General features: G+C 38.4%; 1 protein-coding gene across 1 annotated transcript in view; it reads right to left on the bottom strand.

Annotated features, from left to right (window-relative positions):
• dst (dystonin) overlaps nucleotides 1-22,530 on the bottom strand; it is a 317,525-nt gene that overhangs the window by 46,608 nt on the left and 248,387 nt on the right. Inside the window, 30 exon segments of the mRNA XM_055163095.1 lie at nucleotides 900-998; nucleotides 1,091-1,198; nucleotides 1,293-1,376; nucleotides 1,456-1,618; nucleotides 2,083-2,276; nucleotides 2,518-2,656; nucleotides 2,738-2,916; nucleotides 3,223-3,380; nucleotides 3,914-4,097; nucleotides 4,177-4,303; nucleotides 4,397-4,551; nucleotides 4,750-4,902; nucleotides 4,975-5,100; nucleotides 5,180-5,275; nucleotides 5,384-5,488; nucleotides 5,568-5,729; nucleotides 5,841-5,918; nucleotides 6,119-6,247; nucleotides 6,333-6,950; nucleotides 7,158-7,251; nucleotides 8,770-8,897; nucleotides 8,991-9,086; nucleotides 9,212-9,331; nucleotides 9,583-9,689; nucleotides 9,768-9,880; nucleotides 10,170-10,336; nucleotides 15,045-15,137; nucleotides 15,828-15,905; nucleotides 17,856-17,945; nucleotides 20,070-20,133. Of these exon segments, the coding sequence (XP_055019070.1) occupies nucleotides 900-998; nucleotides 1,091-1,198; nucleotides 1,293-1,376; nucleotides 1,456-1,618; nucleotides 2,083-2,276; nucleotides 2,518-2,656; nucleotides 2,738-2,916; nucleotides 3,223-3,380; nucleotides 3,914-4,097; nucleotides 4,177-4,303; nucleotides 4,397-4,551; nucleotides 4,750-4,902; nucleotides 4,975-5,100; nucleotides 5,180-5,275; nucleotides 5,384-5,488; nucleotides 5,568-5,729; nucleotides 5,841-5,918; nucleotides 6,119-6,247; nucleotides 6,333-6,950; nucleotides 7,158-7,251; nucleotides 8,770-8,897; nucleotides 8,991-9,086; nucleotides 9,212-9,331; nucleotides 9,583-9,689; nucleotides 9,768-9,880; nucleotides 10,170-10,336; nucleotides 15,045-15,137; nucleotides 15,828-15,905; nucleotides 17,856-17,945; nucleotides 20,070-20,075 (4,149 nt within the window). The 5' untranslated portion in view covers nucleotides 20,076-20,133.

Genomic DNA, 22,530 nt, shown 5'->3' with positions numbered 1-22,530 from the left:
AAACTAAACCATTCTCAGCTTTCTGGACCTTTACCTCCTGCTCTGTCTCCTGCTCTGTCTCTTTCCCCTTATCCTCCTGCCTCCTACGTTCCTGCTCCTTCTCCACTTGCCTCCTCTCCTCCTGTCTCCTCTCCTCCTCTGCCCTCGCTTTCTGAGCCTCTAATTGCTCTATCAGCTGCTGTGTGTGCTGCAGTTCTTGGTCAATGGCATCTTTTTCTTTCAAAGCCATCTCTAGTTGTGTGCGATATTGATTCACTTCATGCTCCAGTTTGGATTTCTCCTGATTTACACCACTGATGGTCTGCTGGAGTTTTTCTATCTCTCCTTCCATCTTTTCCAGCTCTGCCTGTTTTGTGCTCAGCAGTGCCTCCTGTTCATGTATGCGCTCCAGAAGTTGGTTCATTTCCAGTTCACCTGCTGCTTTTTGCAGTTCCAGGTTCTCTGTCCATTTGGCATTTTCTGCTTTTTCAATAGTCTTTCTGGTCTATAACGCAAAGACAAAAGTCATCCACTGCTTCAATTCACAAAAGCTCATAACTATGGGATGTGCTGTAGCACCACTGAGCCACTCCCCTCACATGCTGCTCACTGTTAAATGCAATTTCATTTAACAGAAGTTCAAGTTCAAGAACTCACCAAAAACAGCGATTTCCAGTTGCTAATCAAAGGTTTCCAACTGAAACCTTCTCAAAAGACAATAATACCATCAAAACACCATCACCAGTAACAGCAAAGGAACAGACATGCTCATATGAACTACAACCCCACACTCTGAAACTTACTGCGGCAAATCATTATAACCTTTGTATCCAGAAGACCCAAAGATACTTTTAATAGCACATCACATGACACATAAACAGATTACAAGTACAAAGAAAGATGTTGGAGACATCTCTTACCTCTTCTTCTTCTGTCCTCTTCAAAGTTTCACTGGCAAACTTCACATACTGTGTCATGAGCGTCACAAGAGCAGTGTAGCGAGTTCGGAGATCCATAAACTGAAAACACATTTGTTCACAGTATTTTTAACTATATATTATCTACATATTTATACACAACATACATATATTCAAATTACTGTTGTATTCACCTCCTGTTGAACAGCATCAGCAGAGCTCTGCATCCTTCTCTTCTTCAGTGGAGATTTGTGCTGAGAGTCAACCATGGCTCTGAATGTCATTAATTGCAGCTCATAATCCTATAAGATGTGCACATTAGAATCAATTACTGGTCTGAGATAGCTTTTAATAGATATGAGACCATTTAAGCTGAATATGAATCAGATCGCTAACCTTGACAGCTGTGGAGTACTGCTCTGAGTATTTCTGACATTCATCAATCCGGCCCTGTATTTGTTCAATTTCACCAACAAGAACCTTAAACATCAAACATAACAAATGAATATGCATCATCATTATGATAAAAAATAATGTTGTTCTTTCATAATTATTCAACCTTTTGTTTGTTTAATAATTCAGCCAGGGCCTTGCTGTCCTCGGGCTTGTTTTCTTGGGCCTTTAGCTGTGCAGTCTCCATTTCTGTGATCCATTCATCCAGACTGCTGAAAGACTCTTTGTAGTGTTTGAGGGACTTACTGATGCCATCCAAGTCTCTGAGCCTAAAGTTGTATACATGAAGTTATAGCATTTAAAAACAGTATACAGCCACCAACAAATGAAATACAGAATCATAGTCATTTTATTCATAAGGTGCGTTATTAGCCTGGCCAGCCTAGTCCTATTTGTAGAGCTGTGTTTCTCAAACTATGGTACATGTCCCACTAGTGGTACTCGGGCTTTACAGTTCTTGTAAATGTTTAATTTACAGACACATATATGGATGTTTTTGTCTTCCTTTGTGTCAGTCCTGGTGTACTTGAAAAGCAAAATAATTTATGGTGGCACTTGTAGAACTTGCATCTGGCTCATATGTTTGGAAAGTATTGTATTTGATGATTTTTTAAAATCAGAATAGTTGGAAAATATTGGTATATTTACATTATTTTAACACAACTGCATTAAATGGTAGGGCTGGGGAGTGTATTTCAGTGTTTTGCTATATGGATATTGCAAGATCATGTACCTGCTGTCGATCTGTGAGTGGACGCTCTGCCATCTTTCACTGAGCTGATCTGCTTTCTCTTTGTGCCAGTCCAGGTCAAAATCCCGTTCATTGTGGGCCTTAAACATGCGGTCACTGATGACTCTGGCTTTCTGAAGCTCATCCCCCATGTCGTGGAACACCTCCTGCTGTTCGTCTATCTCTGTTCGCCATTGCTGAAAGCGAAAGAGCAATCAATATACAAAGAATAAAAGCGCATTGGTGCCACTTTATAATAACTGCATATTCATTTGCCTTAATAATGCATGGACAAAAACTTAATTAATAATGAACAAATTGTTTAATAGTAAGAATGAAACAGGTTTAGTAACTGCTTCATTTAATGTTTAGGATTAGTATTAGCTAGGGTGTAAATGAAGTAGTTACAAAACCAATTTTCAAGGTAATCAGTTTTACCTTGAGAATAGAAACAACTGTCTCGATGGATTTGAGGTCAGAGTTCGTGGCATCCTCCTCATACAGCTTAGATTCATAGGATTTTACTAACAGTTCTGCACCTTGGCTGTGTTTCAACACTAAGCTCACAGTTTTCAGCCTGTAGATATCAGCAAAGGCAATTATTATAGTTTTACAATCCAATATATTCACCAATAAACTATAATCAAAACAGTCATACTTGTCCATATAAATGAATGACATGGAGTTGACTTGGTTCATGCTGTGCACCAAGGCAGTAAGTTCAGATGACAGAGTGGAGGTAGATGAGGAGCCCACAGCCTGCCTGATGAAGGCTTCACACTTGTCCTTCATCACATCAAAGTCCTCCTTTAGTTTAACCAGCTCTGCCATCTTCTTCTGCAAAGCAAACAAACAAATTATATAAGAAAAACATTAATAACTTCAGTAAAAATAAGTGTGACATTTCACTAGGTAATGTTTGTATTTACTTTGAACTTGTCATCATGTCATAGATTATTTAGGGCTGAAACAATGCATCAGTTATTGAAATAAATTATTGAAATCATTGTCAGATAATATAGTAATGGAATAATAATTATCGGGACTATACACAGACTCCAAAACACGTGTTGAGAGAAGAGGTTATATCTTTCACCTAATTATTAGTAGCAGCCCTAAACCTATTTAGTACTGAAGTGGTACCTCTTGCTCTGTGATCCTCAGCAGACTCTGGTCCAGGTCATCTCTCTCCAGAGGGGTCCGGATCTGTCTGATGAGGTGTTCTTCATGAGCCTCCAAATGCATCCGAAAGTTACGGATCTCGGAGATGTAATGGTTGTACACAGACTCTTGGTGTTCCTCTGTTTAAATACAAATTATACAAATATTATTAAACATTTTGTTGAATTTAATATAATAATAATGTCACAGAAGTTTAATAAGACAGTGTTATGAGTGATTATGTGATGATGCTTCAAATCCAACTTCATGAGTCATAGTGCACTAAGTTGGATGTACCTGTAGATGGCAATATTATCACATGTCAAAGCCTCAAACCATAGATTACTTATACTCTCTTGTCATGTCAAGTAAAATAAATGATTGCATTTTTCTTGTACATGACAAAAGAAGGAAACAACTTCTCATGGTGATATGCATACATTCATAAATTCAGTTCATTCATTCACAAGTATATGTAAAACCATATAATTATGTTCCATTTCCTACCACACCCATAATTACATAAAAAAAAAATACAGGCAGCAAAGCCAGAAAGGTCTTTTGAAAGGTTCTTAGTCAGACAAAATACTATAATTCCAAAAGGCATTAACTCTGGGCTTATGGGCTTAAAGAGCCATGTGTTTTTTCAGTGGAAAATGAAGCTAAGCCTTGCCTCTCTCTGCAGAGCGAAGGAGCTCCTCATAGTACTCTTTGCAGGCAGCCACATCCCTCTCCAACTGAGCGCAGTCAGCCACAGTGAACACCTCAGACTCCTTACTGTCCTTCACAAACTCACCAAAGTGAATTTGCAGATTGTGAATGACCTGCTGGTGCTCTCCTGGTAACATGGTCTTGATCTGATGTAGTAAATAGAAATATAACAATATGTACAGTAGTTTAGACAAATTGTATTAAAATATATGAATTATCCCATACCGAAGACACATTCCAGATTTGGATAGCCCTTATATCAGCCATTAGATGATGCCACGCGACCACACTCCTCATGTTGATGTGAGAGTGGTGCCATAGAGACAAAACATTCTGGTATAATTGTTCCGTCCTAAAGGAATAGCACAGAAGTTGTATTTACTGTCTTTCTCTTCTTTTTCGTGAGTCATATGTCCCACATGAAAATATTACAGTTCCCACTCACTTTGTGGCGACGTCGATGGCCTCTTTGTTTGGGGGAGGCACAGTAAAGCACACAGAGGGCACCATTGCTTCGTTCCCTGCGGGGTTGATGACTTTCCACTTGGCTCTGTGAGAATTACTGGCCAGTACACACTCATCTTCTTTATAGATCGTTATCTGAAAGTTATAAACATTGACCATGAAGTTAAATACCAAATAAAGATGTAAAGATAATTTGGTTAATTGATAATTGAATTATCATACAGTTCACAATATAAAGTAAAAAATGTGTGATTTTATAGAAGCAAAGTACCTCTCCATCTTGGCACTAAGAAAGTGTGTGTGTTTTTCAGTAGAGTATAGTAGAGCAAGTACCTCTATTTGGCGGTAATCACAAATGGCTTTCACTGGGATGGAGGACCTGACTGGGTTGTCAGGGTTACGAGGTCTCAGTTGAACAATACTCTTGGCCCTGCCCACCAGTCCTGCTACTGTACTGCGGTACTGAAGCAGCTGCTCTTTCTCATCCTTCAATCAATACAACAATGAGTAACATTCTTTATTGTAAATGCTCTTGCATCTTCTATTTATTGAGTTTACCATAGATTCCTGAATGAGATCATCCAGTCTGTGTAAGCTGCTGGTTCGGTCACAGCTGTATTTCCGATGTATAGTGTCCTGCAAGCCCTTAAGGTAATCCATGGACTCCTTAGCGTCACTGAAAAACTGCACCAACATACAAGATTCATTAAGACCAGTTTACTGTATTTTATGCACAATTATGAGTTAAACATTAAATACTCACCTCAAAATAAACAGCATTCTCTTTTAAATGCTGTTCCACACAAGCACAGAGCTGTAATATCCAGCTCCACTGTGTCTGCATAGCGGCTCTGTACGCCTGGAAGAGAAAAAGACCAAATTTAAACTAAATCTCTATAATTAAATTAGTGAAGACATTGTGGAGTCAGGAAGTGTTCATTTAGTGCATGCATTGACCTAATCTTACCTCTATTGTCAGCCTGGCAGGGTGGTTTTTGAGTAAAAGCCGATCCGCCTTGTCTTGTACAGACTTGATCACATCCTCCTTGTCATCCAGCTCTCTCATCAGATCCTGGTCAAATTTAATATACTTTCATTCTAAGGCCAGCATGTTAAATTTCACCACACACTTACACAAAATGGCGACTTACAGCATGGTAGTCCCTTTTCTTAGAAATATTACTGTTGCGGTCACTCCAGTCAAAAGCCACCTCCTCCTCCTCTTTCTCATTGAGCCAGATTAGCTCCTGAGTCGCCTTCGATACAAAGTCGTGCAGGCTTTCTAAGTGAGTTTGTCGGTCTCTGGAGGAACTCTGAAAATGGAATCAAAAACAATTTCACAAACAAGCACAATCACATCTTTTATGTTCTTTTAATCGCATGTATTTTTTATTTTTTTTTTTACAATTTTTGTGTTTACTCACCAATAATCTGTCATACTGTTTGTCAAGTCTGTTTATTTTTTCTGAATAACTTAGTTTCAAGGGTAATGTCATCTGAACCTATGGGAAAGAAATACATTTTAAATCTTTGTAAAAAAAAATTATAATAATACAAATAATATTTTAATAATAATTATATAATAAATAATAATAATAATAATAATAATAATAATAATAATAATAATAATAATAATAATAATAATAATAATAATAATAGAAAATAAATTAAATACATTTGCAACCTTTATCAGTTTACTTACTTCACCAAGTTTGGCTTCTTTAAGACTAGTTTGAAATTCCTCTATGGCTCTGTGTATGCTCTTGTGGTTATCCAAGGATGTCTCCACACTGGGCAAATCAGAGCCCCACTCTGCACGATCCAGCTGCAGCTATTGACCCAAAAAAAGAGTATACTTTACAGAGGGAGTAAACTTTCAAAAGACTGAAAAAGTAAATCTCAAACGTGGGTCTGACCTGCATCTCCTCCACCCACGTCAGCAGGTCTTGGACATACTTCATGTTGACTTCGTCTTCTGACATACTTGGATCGGCCAGTGATGATTTCAACAAGGGCTTTCGTATGTGCATCTGTTTAACATGCCTGAAGCCATCTGTGTCCATACTGCCCCCTCCGCCACTCATAAAGGTCTGGACTGGGGAAGACTGCAGACCTGGGCTTAAGACAGGTGGGAGACCTGGAGAAAGGCATGGGCTGAGGTTAGAGGTGTATGGGGATCCAGGAGTGGCCAGTCCTCCTGCGCTGAGTCCAGAAGCCAGTGCAGGGGAGGGGATGTTTGGAGAAAAGCCTGCGTTTAGACTCTGTGTGATGCCTGAGATCATCATCTTGGTCTGCTCGCTGGTTAAGGTGTGGCCTTTGCTATACACAGATGAACACTCGGCCCTCAGAACCAGCAGGTCATCACGGAGCTTTGAGACTCTCTGAACAAGCTGATCGGCGAAGGGGAACTTTCCATCCAGGAGGATTTGTATGTCCACCACCTGTTGCCGGAGGATGTTCTCGCACTCCAAAAGATAGCCCGCCACCTCAGCCTCATTTAGCAACTGGATACCTGACTCAAGACGCTTGGCATCCTTATAGAAAAAAATACATAAATAATAGAGAGTAAATAGTGATATAATTGATGAAAAATTGTAGGACACTTTTATTATTAATTAAGAAAATTATTATTGAATCCCTCAACTAAGTATAATAAATATTTGAAATCCTATACCTTTAAAATTTTTCAAAATATTTACTTTTTACACAGAGAAATTAAAATCCATCAGCACACTACTCACCGACTGTAGAGCAGCCTTAGCCAAAGACAGCCTCTCCTCTCCATTGACACAATCCCGCTGGATTCTGTTGGCGATTTGCTGCAACATCTCGAGCCTGTAGAAAACATGTCCAGTGAAATTGCGGATTCACTTCCATCGCCACATAAAGTGTACACCACCTTACCGAGATCCATAAGCAAGATTGTTGTTAAGAAAGACCGAGCTGTTAATTTGCAAAGGTTCGGACAGAGTGTGCAGTGTATCATTGGAGCAAATGCTGTTAAAACTACCGTTGCTTACAGAAGAGAGACTGCTCAAAAATGCCATGTTTTCCATTGTGGCTCTCTCCTACTCCAAATTTTCCTCAGTCTGCTCTTCCATCTTTATCTTCCTTCTACAGCCTGTCCCTCAGACTGAGCATATCCCTGAGCACTGACTGACTTTTATAACAGCAACGGCAGGTGAAGCGCCTGTCAGGAGGAGCTGAATCCCACCCTGTAAAATATGTGACCCTTGGGGGAAGAGGAATGAACTGACAGGCTTAGACTGTGCACCTTTATTAGGAATGAGACAAGGTGAGTTACTATTGGACAGCCAGTCATCTCATGAAACGATGTGAAAAGTTGGCCAGTCTTATGTCACCAGTACAGTTCTGAATAAACAACAATATCCTGTTTCAGCCTGCTAAAGTATATTTATTTTAAAGAGGTCACAAATGTGAAATTATGGATAAGAAATAAGAACTGTGTCATGCTTATATGGAAATCACTGCACACAAGGCAGCAGATTTATTTCAGTGGGCAAGAAGGTGAAATATAATATAATCAAATATAAAGATATAATTTAAAAATATGTTTTTATATAAAAGAAACACTATCTTGCACAAGCTGCTCATCTCAGTTAAAGGTGCACTGTGTAACTTTTCTGGTTACACCACCTACTTGAATTCCTGTAAATGTTATTGTTGTTTTTTGTTTTTTCCAGGAATGTTCTCCAGTATGCCATTTAATTTAACTATCTCCATAGTTAAAAGCAGCCACATCACTAGGCCAAGTTACAGCCCAGATCTGTAGAGAAGTGGGCCAACTCACAGTAATAATGCATGTTTTTATGGTAGTTTTGATATAATTAAAATCTACTAGAATTGAATAAATGCAAGATATATCTGTTTAATGCCATATTGTGGAACATCCCAAGCAAAGCAATAACATCACCATACATAGACAAGCAGTGCACCTTTGAGTTTTAAGCCATAACATTGAAAGTAGCACATATCCTGTACATTGAATATAAGACTGGGTCCAATGAAAGTGACATTTACGTCTCATTTGCTTTAGGTCTCTGTGGACACATTAGGTAGAGTGCAATGTGATTCGTGGGTACACAGACTACTTGAAGTGATATCTGCTGATTCATGGAGCATTAGGCTCTGTTACCCACATCCGAAAGATCAACTTACACTCTTAAAAACCACCATTCACTCCCCAATGGTTTTGTGTGACCAACTATCACTATCATTATAAAGCAATTATAACTAGCTGTCACGTATCAAGTGTTCAGATTACATTCACCTCAGTACAAAGGTTTTCTCTATGTACTTTCACTCCAGTACTTTAGTAATTCAAATACATACCTCTCTAGCTCAGGCCGCAGGCTCTTCTCTCTCTCCAACATTGCAACGATTAATTTGCCCCATTCCTTCTCGATATCATTGGGGTGGTGCCCTGGGGGTAACTGGATACGTCCAAACTCTATCCACACCTGCCCCATAAACATTGTGCAAGAATAGTCTTAAGACACTGATTGTGCCAACAAAACTAAACATGCAACGATGCAAAGAAATAGTGGCTTCACCTCAAGCATTTGATATAAGTTTTGAATTTTTGCCTTCTCTATTTCCTTTATAGGGATTTCATTGTCCTTAAACTGAAGATATTGTGAATAAAGTGCCTGAAAAAGAAAATACAGGTTACAAAAGCAGACTGAAAAGCACATGATTTTATGCATGAAAAATATATATTTCAATACAGATGCAAAATTAACCTACTTAAGCACATAAGCATTAAATAGCTTACTTTAAGTTCAGCAGGACTGTTGGGGAATGCTCTGTCATTCATTACTGCCACATTGTGTTTAATCCACTGGCTGAGGTATTTGATCATGTTCTGGTATTCAACCCATTTTATGTCCACATCCTGTATAAAAATATATTACATAAGTTACTCTCTTTCTAATGTTATGAACCAATCTCAATACACGAAAGGTGTAAAATGTAAACAAATTGCACTGGTTTGTAAACACCATTAACAACAGATCAACAAAGAACACAAAAAACACACATCATGTAAACAACAATAGGATAAATGGATAGGATAAATGTTATAACTAATGGACAATTTATTTTGAATGTAATGGTTGGAACAATGCTGATTAACCAGTCACTCACATTAGGGCTGATTCCATCGACACCATCGGGGACTTTGGGGAAGGCATCATACAAGGTGGACACATAGGTGATGACTGACTTCTCATCAGGAGACTGGACATCTACATCTATTTAGGGAAAATACCAAAAACGTATAGTAAGAAGCTGTGTAATAAAATATGAATTCTACTAGCAAGAGATCTTACCTTCAGGGTCTAACAGTCTGGCCACTCCTAGCTGCTCTGCTACACAAAATGCTTGCTCTAAATTTGATCGGTTGGTCTGTGCTGATACACGGCTCATATCGACAAGGTCTGGCCTGGGAAAAGAATGAGAAACAATGAAAAACACACAACAATATAATATAAATTTTTTTGGTTTAGGGCCTGTGGGGAAGGGGCTGTGTTTTAGAATTAGGCCCTTTGCCTGTTTGTAGCACAGACACTAGAACTATATTATTATTGTATGTATGGACAAGCAATCATTTCCCCATCAATTTACAGGTGTAACTATCTGTCGATCTATTCATATTATAATAATAATTGAAAATAAAAGTAACATTCAGTAAACAACATTTGGATAAAACAATAATAATAATTTTCTGTTACCTGTATTTATGAATTATGGCATTAAATAGTCTCCCGTCCCTCCAGGAGGTTGTGAAGTTATCACAGCGTACGCCCACGTAGCCCTCAGTCATCTGTTTGGACCAGAACAGAAGACGCTCCTTGGCTGTCATTTCCTCGGACTCTCCGGTCACATGGATCTCCGAGATCTTTACAAAAACAAAGAATGGGCATTTGTAACATGATTTTCACCTCAAAATCTATGTACTTCAATACGTTATTACTGTAAAGTTAAGCATATAGTACATCAAAGAATCTGGTCTTAAGCTGTATTAGGGATCACTGCGAGGTCTGTTAGTGCAAGTTTCAACACATGCAAACTTTAAAGCACTTTCTAGAGCCCTGCACAACTGAAACAGAACTGAATTAGAATGCTCAAGAGTCTGTGATTATGTCTCAAAAGCAAATACATATAATCAAACATCTGGCACCAGTTGCTGTAGGTAAATGTAATTGTTTCATGTTAGAAGGCTTAATATATATACCATAGATAAAAAAAAAAGAGTCAGCTTCACAGAGAGCCCACTCATTTGTTTGTACTCCAAACAACTTCAGTTTTAACTGGAGCTCATTTTAGTCAGGCGCTTCAGGGAATCACCATTAAGTGAAACAAAACAAAACAATTCAGTGTAAACATAAGAAAAGACAATCAACCCAGTAATGATAACAACCAATAAGCCTCAACAACAACAGTATAGAGCAAAAGCATATTGTAACATGTGATGCAAACTCTACCATGACAGTCTGTAACCAACCAGAAAGAATCAGGCTGGTGCTGTCTATAAATATGAGTATCTTGGTTTACCTCGGCTGGAGTGGAGCTACACTTGGCAGCAGAAGGAGTTGGCTCTGTGATACCAGAGCAGGTGTGGGGCCTGTGCCTCCTCCTCCGGTGCACTTGAGAGCCACATATAATTTTGGCGAATGTGTCCTCAGCGCCAGGTTTGTGGCGGCCCCCCTGAGTGTGTAACATGTGCTCCACCGCCCCAAAGCTCACCGCCCTCTGGAGCTGGCGCTGGAGTAGTTTCTTCACCAACAGACCGTCTTTGGCTGAGCGCTGACTCACACTTCTCTTCACATGATGGAGCTTTTCTTCAATACTCAATCTGGAGCCTTCATCTTCACTTTCATCATTATTATCATCATCTTCTTCAGCTTTGGCCAGAGGAGCCTTTTCAAATTCAGTGTCTAGTGTTCGGATTACAGGTGGATTCTTAGAGATTATAACTGGTACCTCTCCAATCCAGACCCCCCTGCTGATGCTGTCCTGTCCGGTGACCTCTGATGGCTCCTCCAGCTCAGCATGGACCTCAACACAGCTCTCCTCAATATTATCCTGCGGCCTGACACCATTACTGATACCTCCATTAGTGCTAGCGTCACTTACTGCCCTCCTGGGAGAGTCCACTGGATCAAAGTCTTCAGTTTTTCTCTTTTTCCTCTGAAAGTACCGACGCCCTTTCAAGTCCTTGGATTCGGGACTGAGTGGAGCCTTTTTGGGATCCACATAAGCTTCTTCCTTTGGTACACGCACACAACCACATACATTTCCCATAACTGTCGAAGCTTTCTACCTTCTTCTTCTTCCAACATGTGGCAGGTAGATTCAGGCTAATACCCAGTGAGCCATAGTTTATCAAAAGAACCTTTATCCCAAAGATAGTCCACCATGTTCAGTCGGCTGGCGCTGTGACAAAATGCAATGACGTGGTTGGCGGCGTAAACTTCAGTCAGGAGCAGAGTTGACGTTTCCTTCAGCTTACTCTTGTTCACACGCTTCTCACTCGCTCACTTAGGTCTCTCCTGACACCGGAATCCATTCTGACCTTTGGAACATTTCTCTACTTTGCTAATCCAGCATAAACACCATAAACGCACACACGCAGACACAGCCCACGTGCTCACAGTTCACAGCTGAGAAGGAATGACAAAGGCTTGTGCTCCGACCTGTTTGGAACTGGCTTGGTGTAAATATGGGTAGCCACACCAGTTAGAAGTTAGACGACACATCAATAGATAGTACACTGTCACATCTGAGGGTGAGGGGAGGACAAGTGGAAATAGTGGGGTTTGGGCTGATCACTCCTATCACTGTAAAAATATACCGTAATAAAAGATTGGCTCAGGAGATTTGGCGCTGGCTAATACAGTCCAGACACTGTGCCAACCGGATACAATAGCTTACAAACTTACAATATAAGCACAACAGAGACACGCTTTCACTTTGCGTATTCACTTTCTGTTAACCAAAATACATGCAATAGGTGGAGCTTAGGCTGAGGTTTGTACTAAATAAGGATGCAATAGGCCTGTCAGGAAGTGCAATATATTCCCGAAGTAAATATAGACAATAAATGATAATATTAAGATAATATTAATTTATGCCACTGACACAATAACCCAAGAATAGTTTTAAACCACAAAAATTGACAGCAATAGAAAATAGAAACGAAACACTTAAGTACTATCTGTAGCATCTGTAATGAGTCATAAAAATTATTTATTCCACCTTTTATGGTTTAAATCTTATCATATAGCCAAAATATAACCAAACATTTCCCAGTAATACAAAGAAAATGTACACACGATAAATATTGATCCACCAAAAAATTATTCCAGCTTTCATATACTGATCAGAAAGTCGGTAATAGTAATTAGAGTGACCTAGGGTGCATTCACTCTTATCCTGGTTTGGTCCAGATTTTAGCCCAGTTTAGTCCTGATGTAGACTTGGTTTTGTTTTGTTTTAGTCATGTCTAATCCCAGGTTTAGGTCTGGGTTTAAATCCAAGTTTAGTCCCAATTTTAATGTGGTGTGTGAAGTGTGAACGCAGCATTACATGTAACTATCTAAATGGGCGCTACCATTAAAAGTCAATTGCATCTGATAAGGCAATAGATATGGATTATTATTTATAATAATAAGGATAAAGAAAATTGGTTTGATTCTATAAATATGTTCTTATTATTGTTGTTGATTACATAAGAAAGTGTGTATGATCTGAAGAGACAGATCAGGTGAAGCAGAAAAAAATTGTCCACTAATTGTTTTTTCACACAAGGTCACATTGACAGAAAACAAATGACACAGCAGTGACAATCTAGTAATCCAAAAGGTTACAAAATCAAGTGAGTACTGAGCAAACATGGGGAAATAATAAGGGCCCAGACCACTACCAAGTTCATAAACATTAATATATATGCTATTATAATTCATAATTACATTAAAGCAATGGTCTAGCTAACAGGTTGACGTGGCAACAAGCCAAAAGCAAACACACCACTATCAGCAAGACTGCTAACATTCCTAAAAACATTCCTCTGGTACTCACTATTCCACAAACCATTTTACTTCTGTCAGGGCCGATTAAAGATTAACATTTGTATTTGCATTTGTACACTTTATAGTCCAAGCTTCAGTGACAGACTGATCTGCCCTCATTGTGTGAAGGAGAGTTTCCACAGGTCTTTTCTTTCAACTGCTGTCAGACTGTACCATGAACACTGCCCATATGCTGCACTGTACATAACCACATTATGTCATAGCCACTTATTGTAGCCTTATAGTCTTACCCTACTGGCACAGTGTTGTGTTTTTGCGTCTACCTTTAAGTCTAAAGTCTTGCTGTTATTGAACTTTCGTTGCAATTTCCCCACCGTGGGACAAATAAAGGTCATCTTATCTTGTCCAGCATTTGACCCATCATTCAGCCAGCCCTTCGGAGTACAATGTCACAAGCAAGGGGAGGTTCCAAGCAGCAAAAGCAATGTTGACAATCTGATTTCCTGCAATATCTGGCTGGTAATATAATAACTGGACTACTGTTAGTAATAGAAGGAGCCTTAAGCTACGTAAAAACAGTATGTGTCCTCTGACTGAACTGTACTAGTCTTTCTTAGCACCTTAGGCACAGCTCTTCATATAAAGCAGGTAACATAATGGCTTGTCATTCTGTCAAGGCAGATCTGATCTTATAAAAAGCCAACGTGGACAGAGCAGCATATTTGTGCTGAAGTGCCTCTCCTCCAAATGTCATGATGAAACAGGCCCAGTGCTGCCCCATTAAGAGCTGCAGGGTTTGCGTGAGACAGACAGCGGCAGGTGTGCACCAACGCTACCTGTCAGCGTCCCAGTCCAGGCTAAATTATATTAGCTCCATCTGACATTCATTATTATATCACAGCCAGCAATGAGCCAAATATAGGCAGAAATACTCAAACAGCGCCCTCTCATAGCAACTGTAGAATGAGAAAACAGCATCAAGTTTACGAATGTTACAGACATTTTACAGGACATAAGAATTGTGGTATAAATGGTACAGTCACGACAATTTCACTTGAATGAGATCTACTATCAGCACTGCAACATTAAAATACATGATCAGAACAAAAAGCTGTGCCAATCAAATATACTATAAACAAATTTTCTGTTCAAATCTGTCCCAAACACAAATTCAGATATACGTAAAACTTAAGCAGTCAAAACCTGCTTTACAACGCCCCGTCTCACTTCAAATTATGTGATCAAACCCTTATGTCATCCGTGCACTTATGTGGTGCAGCTTTGACCCCTTGTGGCTAAAAGTAGAAACTCCATTATGAAACCGCCATGGCAGAAACATGTGACATTAACCTAAATATAACTTCAAAGAACATAATAAACTAGCAGCTTGCACTGTCTAGTACAGTCACACATACTGTGATACTGTGGTATATACTGGGTACAAGTGATTTTAACAAGTTTGAAGCAGAATTACATTTGTACCAGTGATTATTTGAAAGCCATAATGAAATTTAAAAAAAAACAAACAAAAAAAACTTCCCTTCATTGATCAAGCTGTTGCAGAGTGGTTCTCACCTGAAAGTGCAGAATTATGGTCCATATTAACCCCAGCGTCAGTTTGGGGTTACCGTCTGTGATGTCATCATTTCTTATATTTACAAGTTTGACCTGGCAAAATATATATATTTTTTTATTAGAATACAATAATAATTATATTGCAAATAATATTACATATTACAAAACATGCATATTTAATTTCTAAATTCTGTTAAATATATGATTAATTTCTGATGCTGACCACAAGATGGAGCAATAGCCACCATGACAACATTTACAGAGGCAACAGTAAGATTATTAGGATTATTAAGATTATTAGGATCAAATGTTATTTATGGCTCATTAAACGCATATAAAAACGTTCTGTCACTGTACTGTGACAGTATCCTAAGATAAGTAAGATATTTTTCATATCAGTTAAGATTACTTAAGATGTATGAGATTGGATCAAATACATTCTTGTTGACTCAGTTGTAATTTATGATCAGATATTCACAGCTTCATCCTAAACAAATATTTTTTATAATATTACAACAAGGAAACCCCATAGCTAAGACAAGACAGCAGCTCATTTGTTTCATATGAGAGCCCTTTGTCTTGGCCTGTTACGTCACATCTGGCTACAGTGCCACCCGTGGGCCTTATCCAGCCTCCCTGTGGTGGGGGAGGGGAGAGCTCCTCCAAAACCAGTACAAGTGGGATTTAGGTTAAGAATGACTTACATACACTGTGAAGGCTATAGCTGAGGGTTTCCTGAATACATCTTTTAAGAAAATCCAATTGCAGAGTGGTAATGCTCACCTGCCGCCTCTTTAAATAGTCCAGTGCAATTTGTACATTCTGGAGTCTGTGGAAGCGCATCCTCCCTCGTTCTCGAGGCTGTGAACAGAGGAAGGTACAGGGCCATGAATCCTGGGTCTCTCATTGGAGGAGGAAATGGTTAGTAACATTTTGGACATGCTCTTTAAGTCTTACCCAGCGACCTGTGAAGTTAGATTCACACATATAAACCAGTGAACAACACAGGTGGTTTGATAATTTACCTCTACAGACTATTTATTACATTTCCATTTTACGTAATTTACGGTGAATATAAAATCATGTATAATGTAAAGAGTAATGAGATGTCCAATGTCTGAACTAGCCAGGCCAAACAGCAGCAGTGTACTAGCTGCATTAGCCATCACAGAGCTGAACATGAATGACTCTGCTCTACTTCATACTGGCAAAGCAACAGAAATATCTTCAATCAAAGCATCTAATTTCATTTAGAAATGATGAATAAACAAATGTATAAAATGATCAGATGTGAAACAAACATGGATTTTTGAAGCAATCTGAGCACAGATGACTCAGCGGGTAAGTCATAAGCCTGTACAAAGAGTAGCTTTTTTTTTTTTTTTTTTTGCTTTTTTTTTTTACTTCTCTGTGTTTTCAAAATAAAAGTTTGCCTAAAAATACAACCTGAAGCTCTGAAAAGTAATATCACTGACACTCATCTAGTATGTAGGACCACCGCACTACCAGACAAGTGTCCCATTATGTGAGCACTACAGGCGGTGTATTAGTTGTAGGGGTGTGGAGGGTGCCACACGTACCCCCTTATCATCATCCACTGTGTCTCCATGCTGCTCAACCGCACATGCGTCTGTCCCACTCACCAACCGCAACGTCTTCAGAAAATCACGCTCCCTTGGCTTATCATCACAAGGAAAACATGGGGAAGAGGGGAGATAGGGATAGACAATGGGCAAATCAAAGGAAGTCAGACAATGGAGAGAACACAACATAATGAAGGAGAGGAGGAGAGCAGTGATAGAGAGACAGGAAGAGAGAGAGAGACAGCTATGAAGATGATGGAGGTTAGTTACACAGGGGGAGGGCACAGCAGGGATCTTCAGGAGTACATGCAGTTGAATGTGTCCCTCTATATCACAGGTGTCAAACATAAGGCCCGGGGGCCAGATCCGGCCCTCCAAGACCTTTAAGGTTGCCCTTGGGTGATTTTCTACTAAAATATTAAAATTATATTTTCTATTAAAACATTGGTAATTTTCTGTGGTACTTAGCATGGCAGCGCCTCCAGCGCCTCTGTGCGTGGCCCCTCCCACCAGAGCAGCACAAATGAAGACTTGTCTCTTTCCAAATGCTCTTAAAGGACGATCGTTTTGACTGTTGACTCTGACACCCTCATCAACAAAATGTCAAAAATGAGAAAAATGGACGCCAAGTGCAGGATTTTCCAAGAAAAACTGACTTATTCCTATTTGCATACAAGTTAATGTTAAAACATTGTGTTGAAATTGAATTTTTCTTAAAGTTTCAAGTTGTTCATAATATTATAATAAGAGAGAGTTCATCAATTAAAAAAGATTTCTGTAATAGATTTGTGTTTCTCTGCACAAATATTTGAACTTATTGTTATTTTTGGGGTTTATATGCCATGAGTTTTCTGATCAGGCCCCTTTGGGATAAAAGTAGGTTGGATACGGCCCCCGGACCAAAATGAGTTTGACACCCCTGCTCTATATGCACCATTATGTAATGCACAACTGCGATGAAGCCAGCTTTAGTAATATGTAATGTATGCATGTTAGGTTGCTTGAATGTTATCCCTGGTCAAATCTGTGTTCACATTTTTTGTGTATTGCAACCTGTATGACCTCCAAATCACACCCATAACCTCTTCTATATCAAAAGAATGGACTTCTTAGCTTTTGTTTAATTGTGTTTGCCGAGCCTTCTTGGCACAGCAGATTTAACAAAAAAATGTGATAAGGTTTAAATGTATGTCTAATCTACTAAACAAGACTGATTTCAGTCACTCACCAGTGTGTCTCCAGACAGGACCTCCAGCAGTGAGATCAGGTTATGTCCATCTCGCAGGTCTTCATAAAGGTCATTTATGTGCTTACGGACCTACAAAGAAACAACAACTCCATTTTAGTCTTAAGTAGTCCATTAGTCTGAAGTAGGCCTTTCACAATTACAAATTTTGAAACACGATATATTTGTACAGAAATATACTTTGATTTAATCTGCTTAATTCCACTGATACAATTAAAATAAAGCAGGATAATCCCTGTAAATATTTTTTTATATAGACAGTATCATTAAAGGGCATGAGCTGAACTTATAAATAACAGAACTGTACTATTATTGGTCAATAATTAGCCACTGAATTCACTTACAGCTCAAATTTTATTGTATTATAACAAAAATACCCCAAATCTTCCACTTTTACAAAGAAATCGTACACATGATACATATCAAGCCCCAATCTATAGTGTTCCAGGTTTCATACATTGAACGATAAATTGATATCATGACAAGTCTAGTCTGAAGAGTAGAATAAATAAAAAAATAAATAAAAGGTAGGTTATGTCTCTAATATGATTGCAGTGTATAAGCAATATTGAGAACCTCTCATAACTTATGAATTTATGCATCTCAAAATTAATTTGGGATGTGTATTTTTGTGTGTCAGAGGTCACTGGAGCGAGGTAATTATATTTGACGCCTTGTCTGAGAGCACTTGGGGAGTCCTTCACATTACCCACTGTGTCTGTGTCTGTGGACTATCCTCTGACAGGTCCTTATGCCCCACATAGCACCTCGAAAATCACTGTCCTCCTCTCATTGACCTGCTTTCACACAAGGCTCTCTCACTGTAATCCCAGAGCGTGGACGCAGCTGTGGGCCCAAAATAGACCTGTGCCCTCCTCGTGTTATTGGGTCAGCCGGACAGATACCAACTATTACTCAGCACCTTCAAATACAACGGGCGAGTGAAGGCCTTTACATTTCCTCAAGATTAATGAATTTTTGTGCTATGATTTTGAAACCTATGTAGAACCGATACTGGTGAGTGAGGAGTGAGTAAGCCATTTATTTGCCTGTACACATATAAATTAGCTGATTACGATTACTAGCTTGTGGTCTTGTGATTGCAATTTGGATCAGATAACATGGAGATATTTTATAGTGTAATAACTTTTGCCAGCACTATTTACTACTTTTCCCCTTTAGTCGAATGCAGCTGCACAGTGTGAACAAGAACTTATTGGCAACAGCCAGAGATAAATTATATAATTTGGTCATTTTCGGAATGTTCCACAGTATGGCATTAAACTCATTAAACTATAGAAGCAGACCCCACCAGGCTGAGTTACAGGGCTGATACACGCACAATAAGAATACATGTTTTTCAAAGTGTTTTTGAGCAATACAGGGTACACTGAATAAATGTAAGATAGCTAGGTTAATGCCATACATATCAGACAATGCAATAACATCTCCATGTAGACAGGCAGGTAGCAAATCCCTCACTGAAAAGTTATACATATTGCACCTTAAATGATGAAATTAAGTATCTTAGTGTTTCATTGGTGGTGATAAAAACATGACTCTTAGTTCTACTATATAATATACTCTATTCTAATAAGGATTTGTAACTAGGAGTAACATCTCAGTAATATGTCTGAAATGTATCACTCGCTTAAAGTAAAAGATTGACCTGACTGTATCATCTTTATCACTATGAACATACACAGACCAATAAACCTGTACAATATAAAAGGTGATTATAAAATACTTAATCTGAAGGCGTATGTTGTTGTACTAATTCTTTTTATAACAAGATTAAAAGTTTAAATGGTTTTGTTTACACAGGGATTTTAAAATGCACAAGCCGAATCCTGTCTTTCAGATGAAATGGTGCACTTAATTGCTCACATAGATGAGTTGATAAGATTCACACTTTTCTTGAGTCAACACAAATGTACTTGTAGCAGCAGCAGAGTGTGATGACATGTCATGGTATATCACTCTTAATCTGCTTTAATAATAACTGCAAGCAGTCTGAGCAAGCCTAAACCCAACATAGAAAATTAAGTGTTTTAAAAGCAAATATTATATGCTGGCTTCTGTTTATGTAGGCAATGTAATATTCAATCCACCATGAAATATGTAGTTACTGAATAAATAAACACAAAACCTTGACATAGTTCCACTACCCTTTAGTGAAAACAATAATTATCATACCTTCATCAGATGTTGATTTATCCATTTTGTGAAGGTCTTCTTCTGTACTCTGTCTCTTTCATCTGTTGAAAACAAAAATTATGTGTTACAAACACTGAACGAAGCATTCGACCATCAACACACTGGGCTTCTATGCTCTTGTGATTCGCACAGAGATATTACTTTCAATTTTAGTGCAACATTATTAATGTTTTGTTACATTTTAAAGATGCGCTAACTTTTCTGGTGGAGGACCCACTACCTGCTTATCTCCAAGGAGATGTTATTGTTTTGCATGGAATGTTCCACAGTATGGCATTAAATAATAAATGTATCCATCTTGCATTTATTCAAGATGGATATGTTTGTTATAGGACGACATTTATTCTAACTTGGCCTAAGTGTCACCAGCTTGTCTGGATATTTTTAATGCCATACTATGGAGCATTCAACACAATAGAATCTCTATGTAGACAAGCTGGCTGTGGACCCTCCACCAGAAAAGACACATAGTGTCACCCACTGATGATCATATTTACGCAATAAAAGCACTAAGCACTAAAAATGTTGAAAAAGACATTGTGTTACATTATGTTTTTCACTTAAAATAGCCATACAAGTGATGTATTTATACAAGACAGCACTAAAGTAAAAAAAAAAAAAATGCGCCCAGAAAAAGTCAACTCAAAGTTCAATGCTTCCCATTGACTTCCAAACTAATATTTTTTCCATTTTCTTCTTCACCCACATCTGAAATGTATTTGTCTCAAATATTAGGAACAAAAACAATAATCTAAAACATTCAACAAGTCACAATATGTTTGAGAAGAAGTAGAATGAGGCCAAAGGCTGATTCTGGTTCCACTCCTTAACAACTATTTGTTGATTGTCAACTCATTTTACGTAAACAATTTGCACACTACAACAAGTTAAATTTTTATGTTAACAGAATTCTTTACTGGATGTAAAGTGCTCTCAAAATGCAAAAACCCATTGTAACCCAAAATACAATATAAACCAAAGATAGAATACCATGAACACAGCAATTCATTTGAAAGCACCAGAGCATCAACTCAGCTTAACCATTTTATTTAGACATCCTAAACCAAAGTACTACAGCTACAAAGCAACAACATCTGACCACATGTATGACTCAGTGCAAGACTACAACACAGTAGCCTTTCTTACTCTTCAGTAATGATGCTAGGAGGCTACAGCCCAAAGTAATTCAAATCAGTACCGACCTAAGCAGCACATGAGGCTCACCAGGTGAGCTCTGAAGTCCCTCTCTGCCTGCAGAACCTCCCTCATTGTCCACAGTGCAGTTATAGTCCAGCAACTGTCAGAAATACAGATGTGAACAACTTGATTCTGAAACAGTCCCTTTGCTCTGTTCCGCCTGGCAGCCTCTGGGGTAACTCTCACTCTCTTTCTCAGGAGCGAGTCCTGTCAGGTTTTCCATGGTTACTGTCTATTTAGAGTTTCTACGTCGTTCATGGTTTATCCAGCCTCCAAAAACCACAGAAATACAAAATATACACCGAGACATTTTGCCTAAGGATACTGTCAAGTCTTGTAGATGGGCGTGATAGTTTGGATAGTGCAAACCTGCAGTGAAGTCAAATGGTACATTACACCCTGTATGTGCCAAGCAACATGATATATTATTTAACTTTTTTTGTACTATTAAACTGAAAACCGATTTAATAATGCCAAGACTTGAGATTCCTTTGTATTCTCTCTGGACCAATAGATTTAGTTCATCTAAAAATAGTGGCAATACAAGAGAGATTAAAGTGGCCTGGTTTTTGTCTAATGTGTATTTTTTAAGTCTGTAAGCATAATGTATCTTTGAAACTGTGATATGCATTGTGTATTAAGTTGAAATTAACATGATAGTAATTTGACTTTTAAAATGTTTTCACTGTTTAGAGACCATCTAGAGTCATTATTAATCTACATAAAATATTGTATTTGTGTTAAATTATGACAACAATGTTAACTGAATGTAAATGCTTTTTTGTATTTTCAACCATTTCTTAATATTGTATAAATAGTAGCTGCTTTCTTTCTTGAGTGTATTGCTGAATCACATCACAGTATAACCCCATTTCAGGTCGTGTATCTGGCTAGAGCTGCACGAATCTACGTGTATAGGAAGCCCATTACTATAGATTAGTGGATCAATATTCCAAGAAACTGTTCTTTTGATCCTCTGTCTGGCTGCTGTCTGCTTATTATGGGACTTTACAACCTGCGTGCACCAGAGAAAACATAAAAAGGGAAGAGATCATTACAGGACAATTGACAACTATCTGCAGTTTAAGAGAGAAATATTATGGCTCCCTCTTGAGGACAGAGAACTTACTGTAGCCTCTGTGTCTAATTTAACATTTTATCTTAATATTCAAGTTGTTTCTAGAAACACTAAGGGTGAACTTAAGCCTGGTTGGTCACAGATATCAGAGATCAATAAACATCC

This window comes from Boleophthalmus pectinirostris, unplaced genomic scaffold (genome assembly GCF_026225935.1).
Source record: "Boleophthalmus pectinirostris isolate CB_2022bp ecotype Guang Dong unplaced genomic scaffold, ASM2622593v1 HiC_scaffold_5, whole genome shotgun sequence".
NCBI lineage: Eukaryota > Metazoa > Chordata > Actinopteri > Gobiiformes > Gobiidae > Boleophthalmus > Boleophthalmus pectinirostris.
Note: the sequence above shows the minus strand (reverse complement) of the source record. Positions and strands in the feature narration are given on the sequence as shown.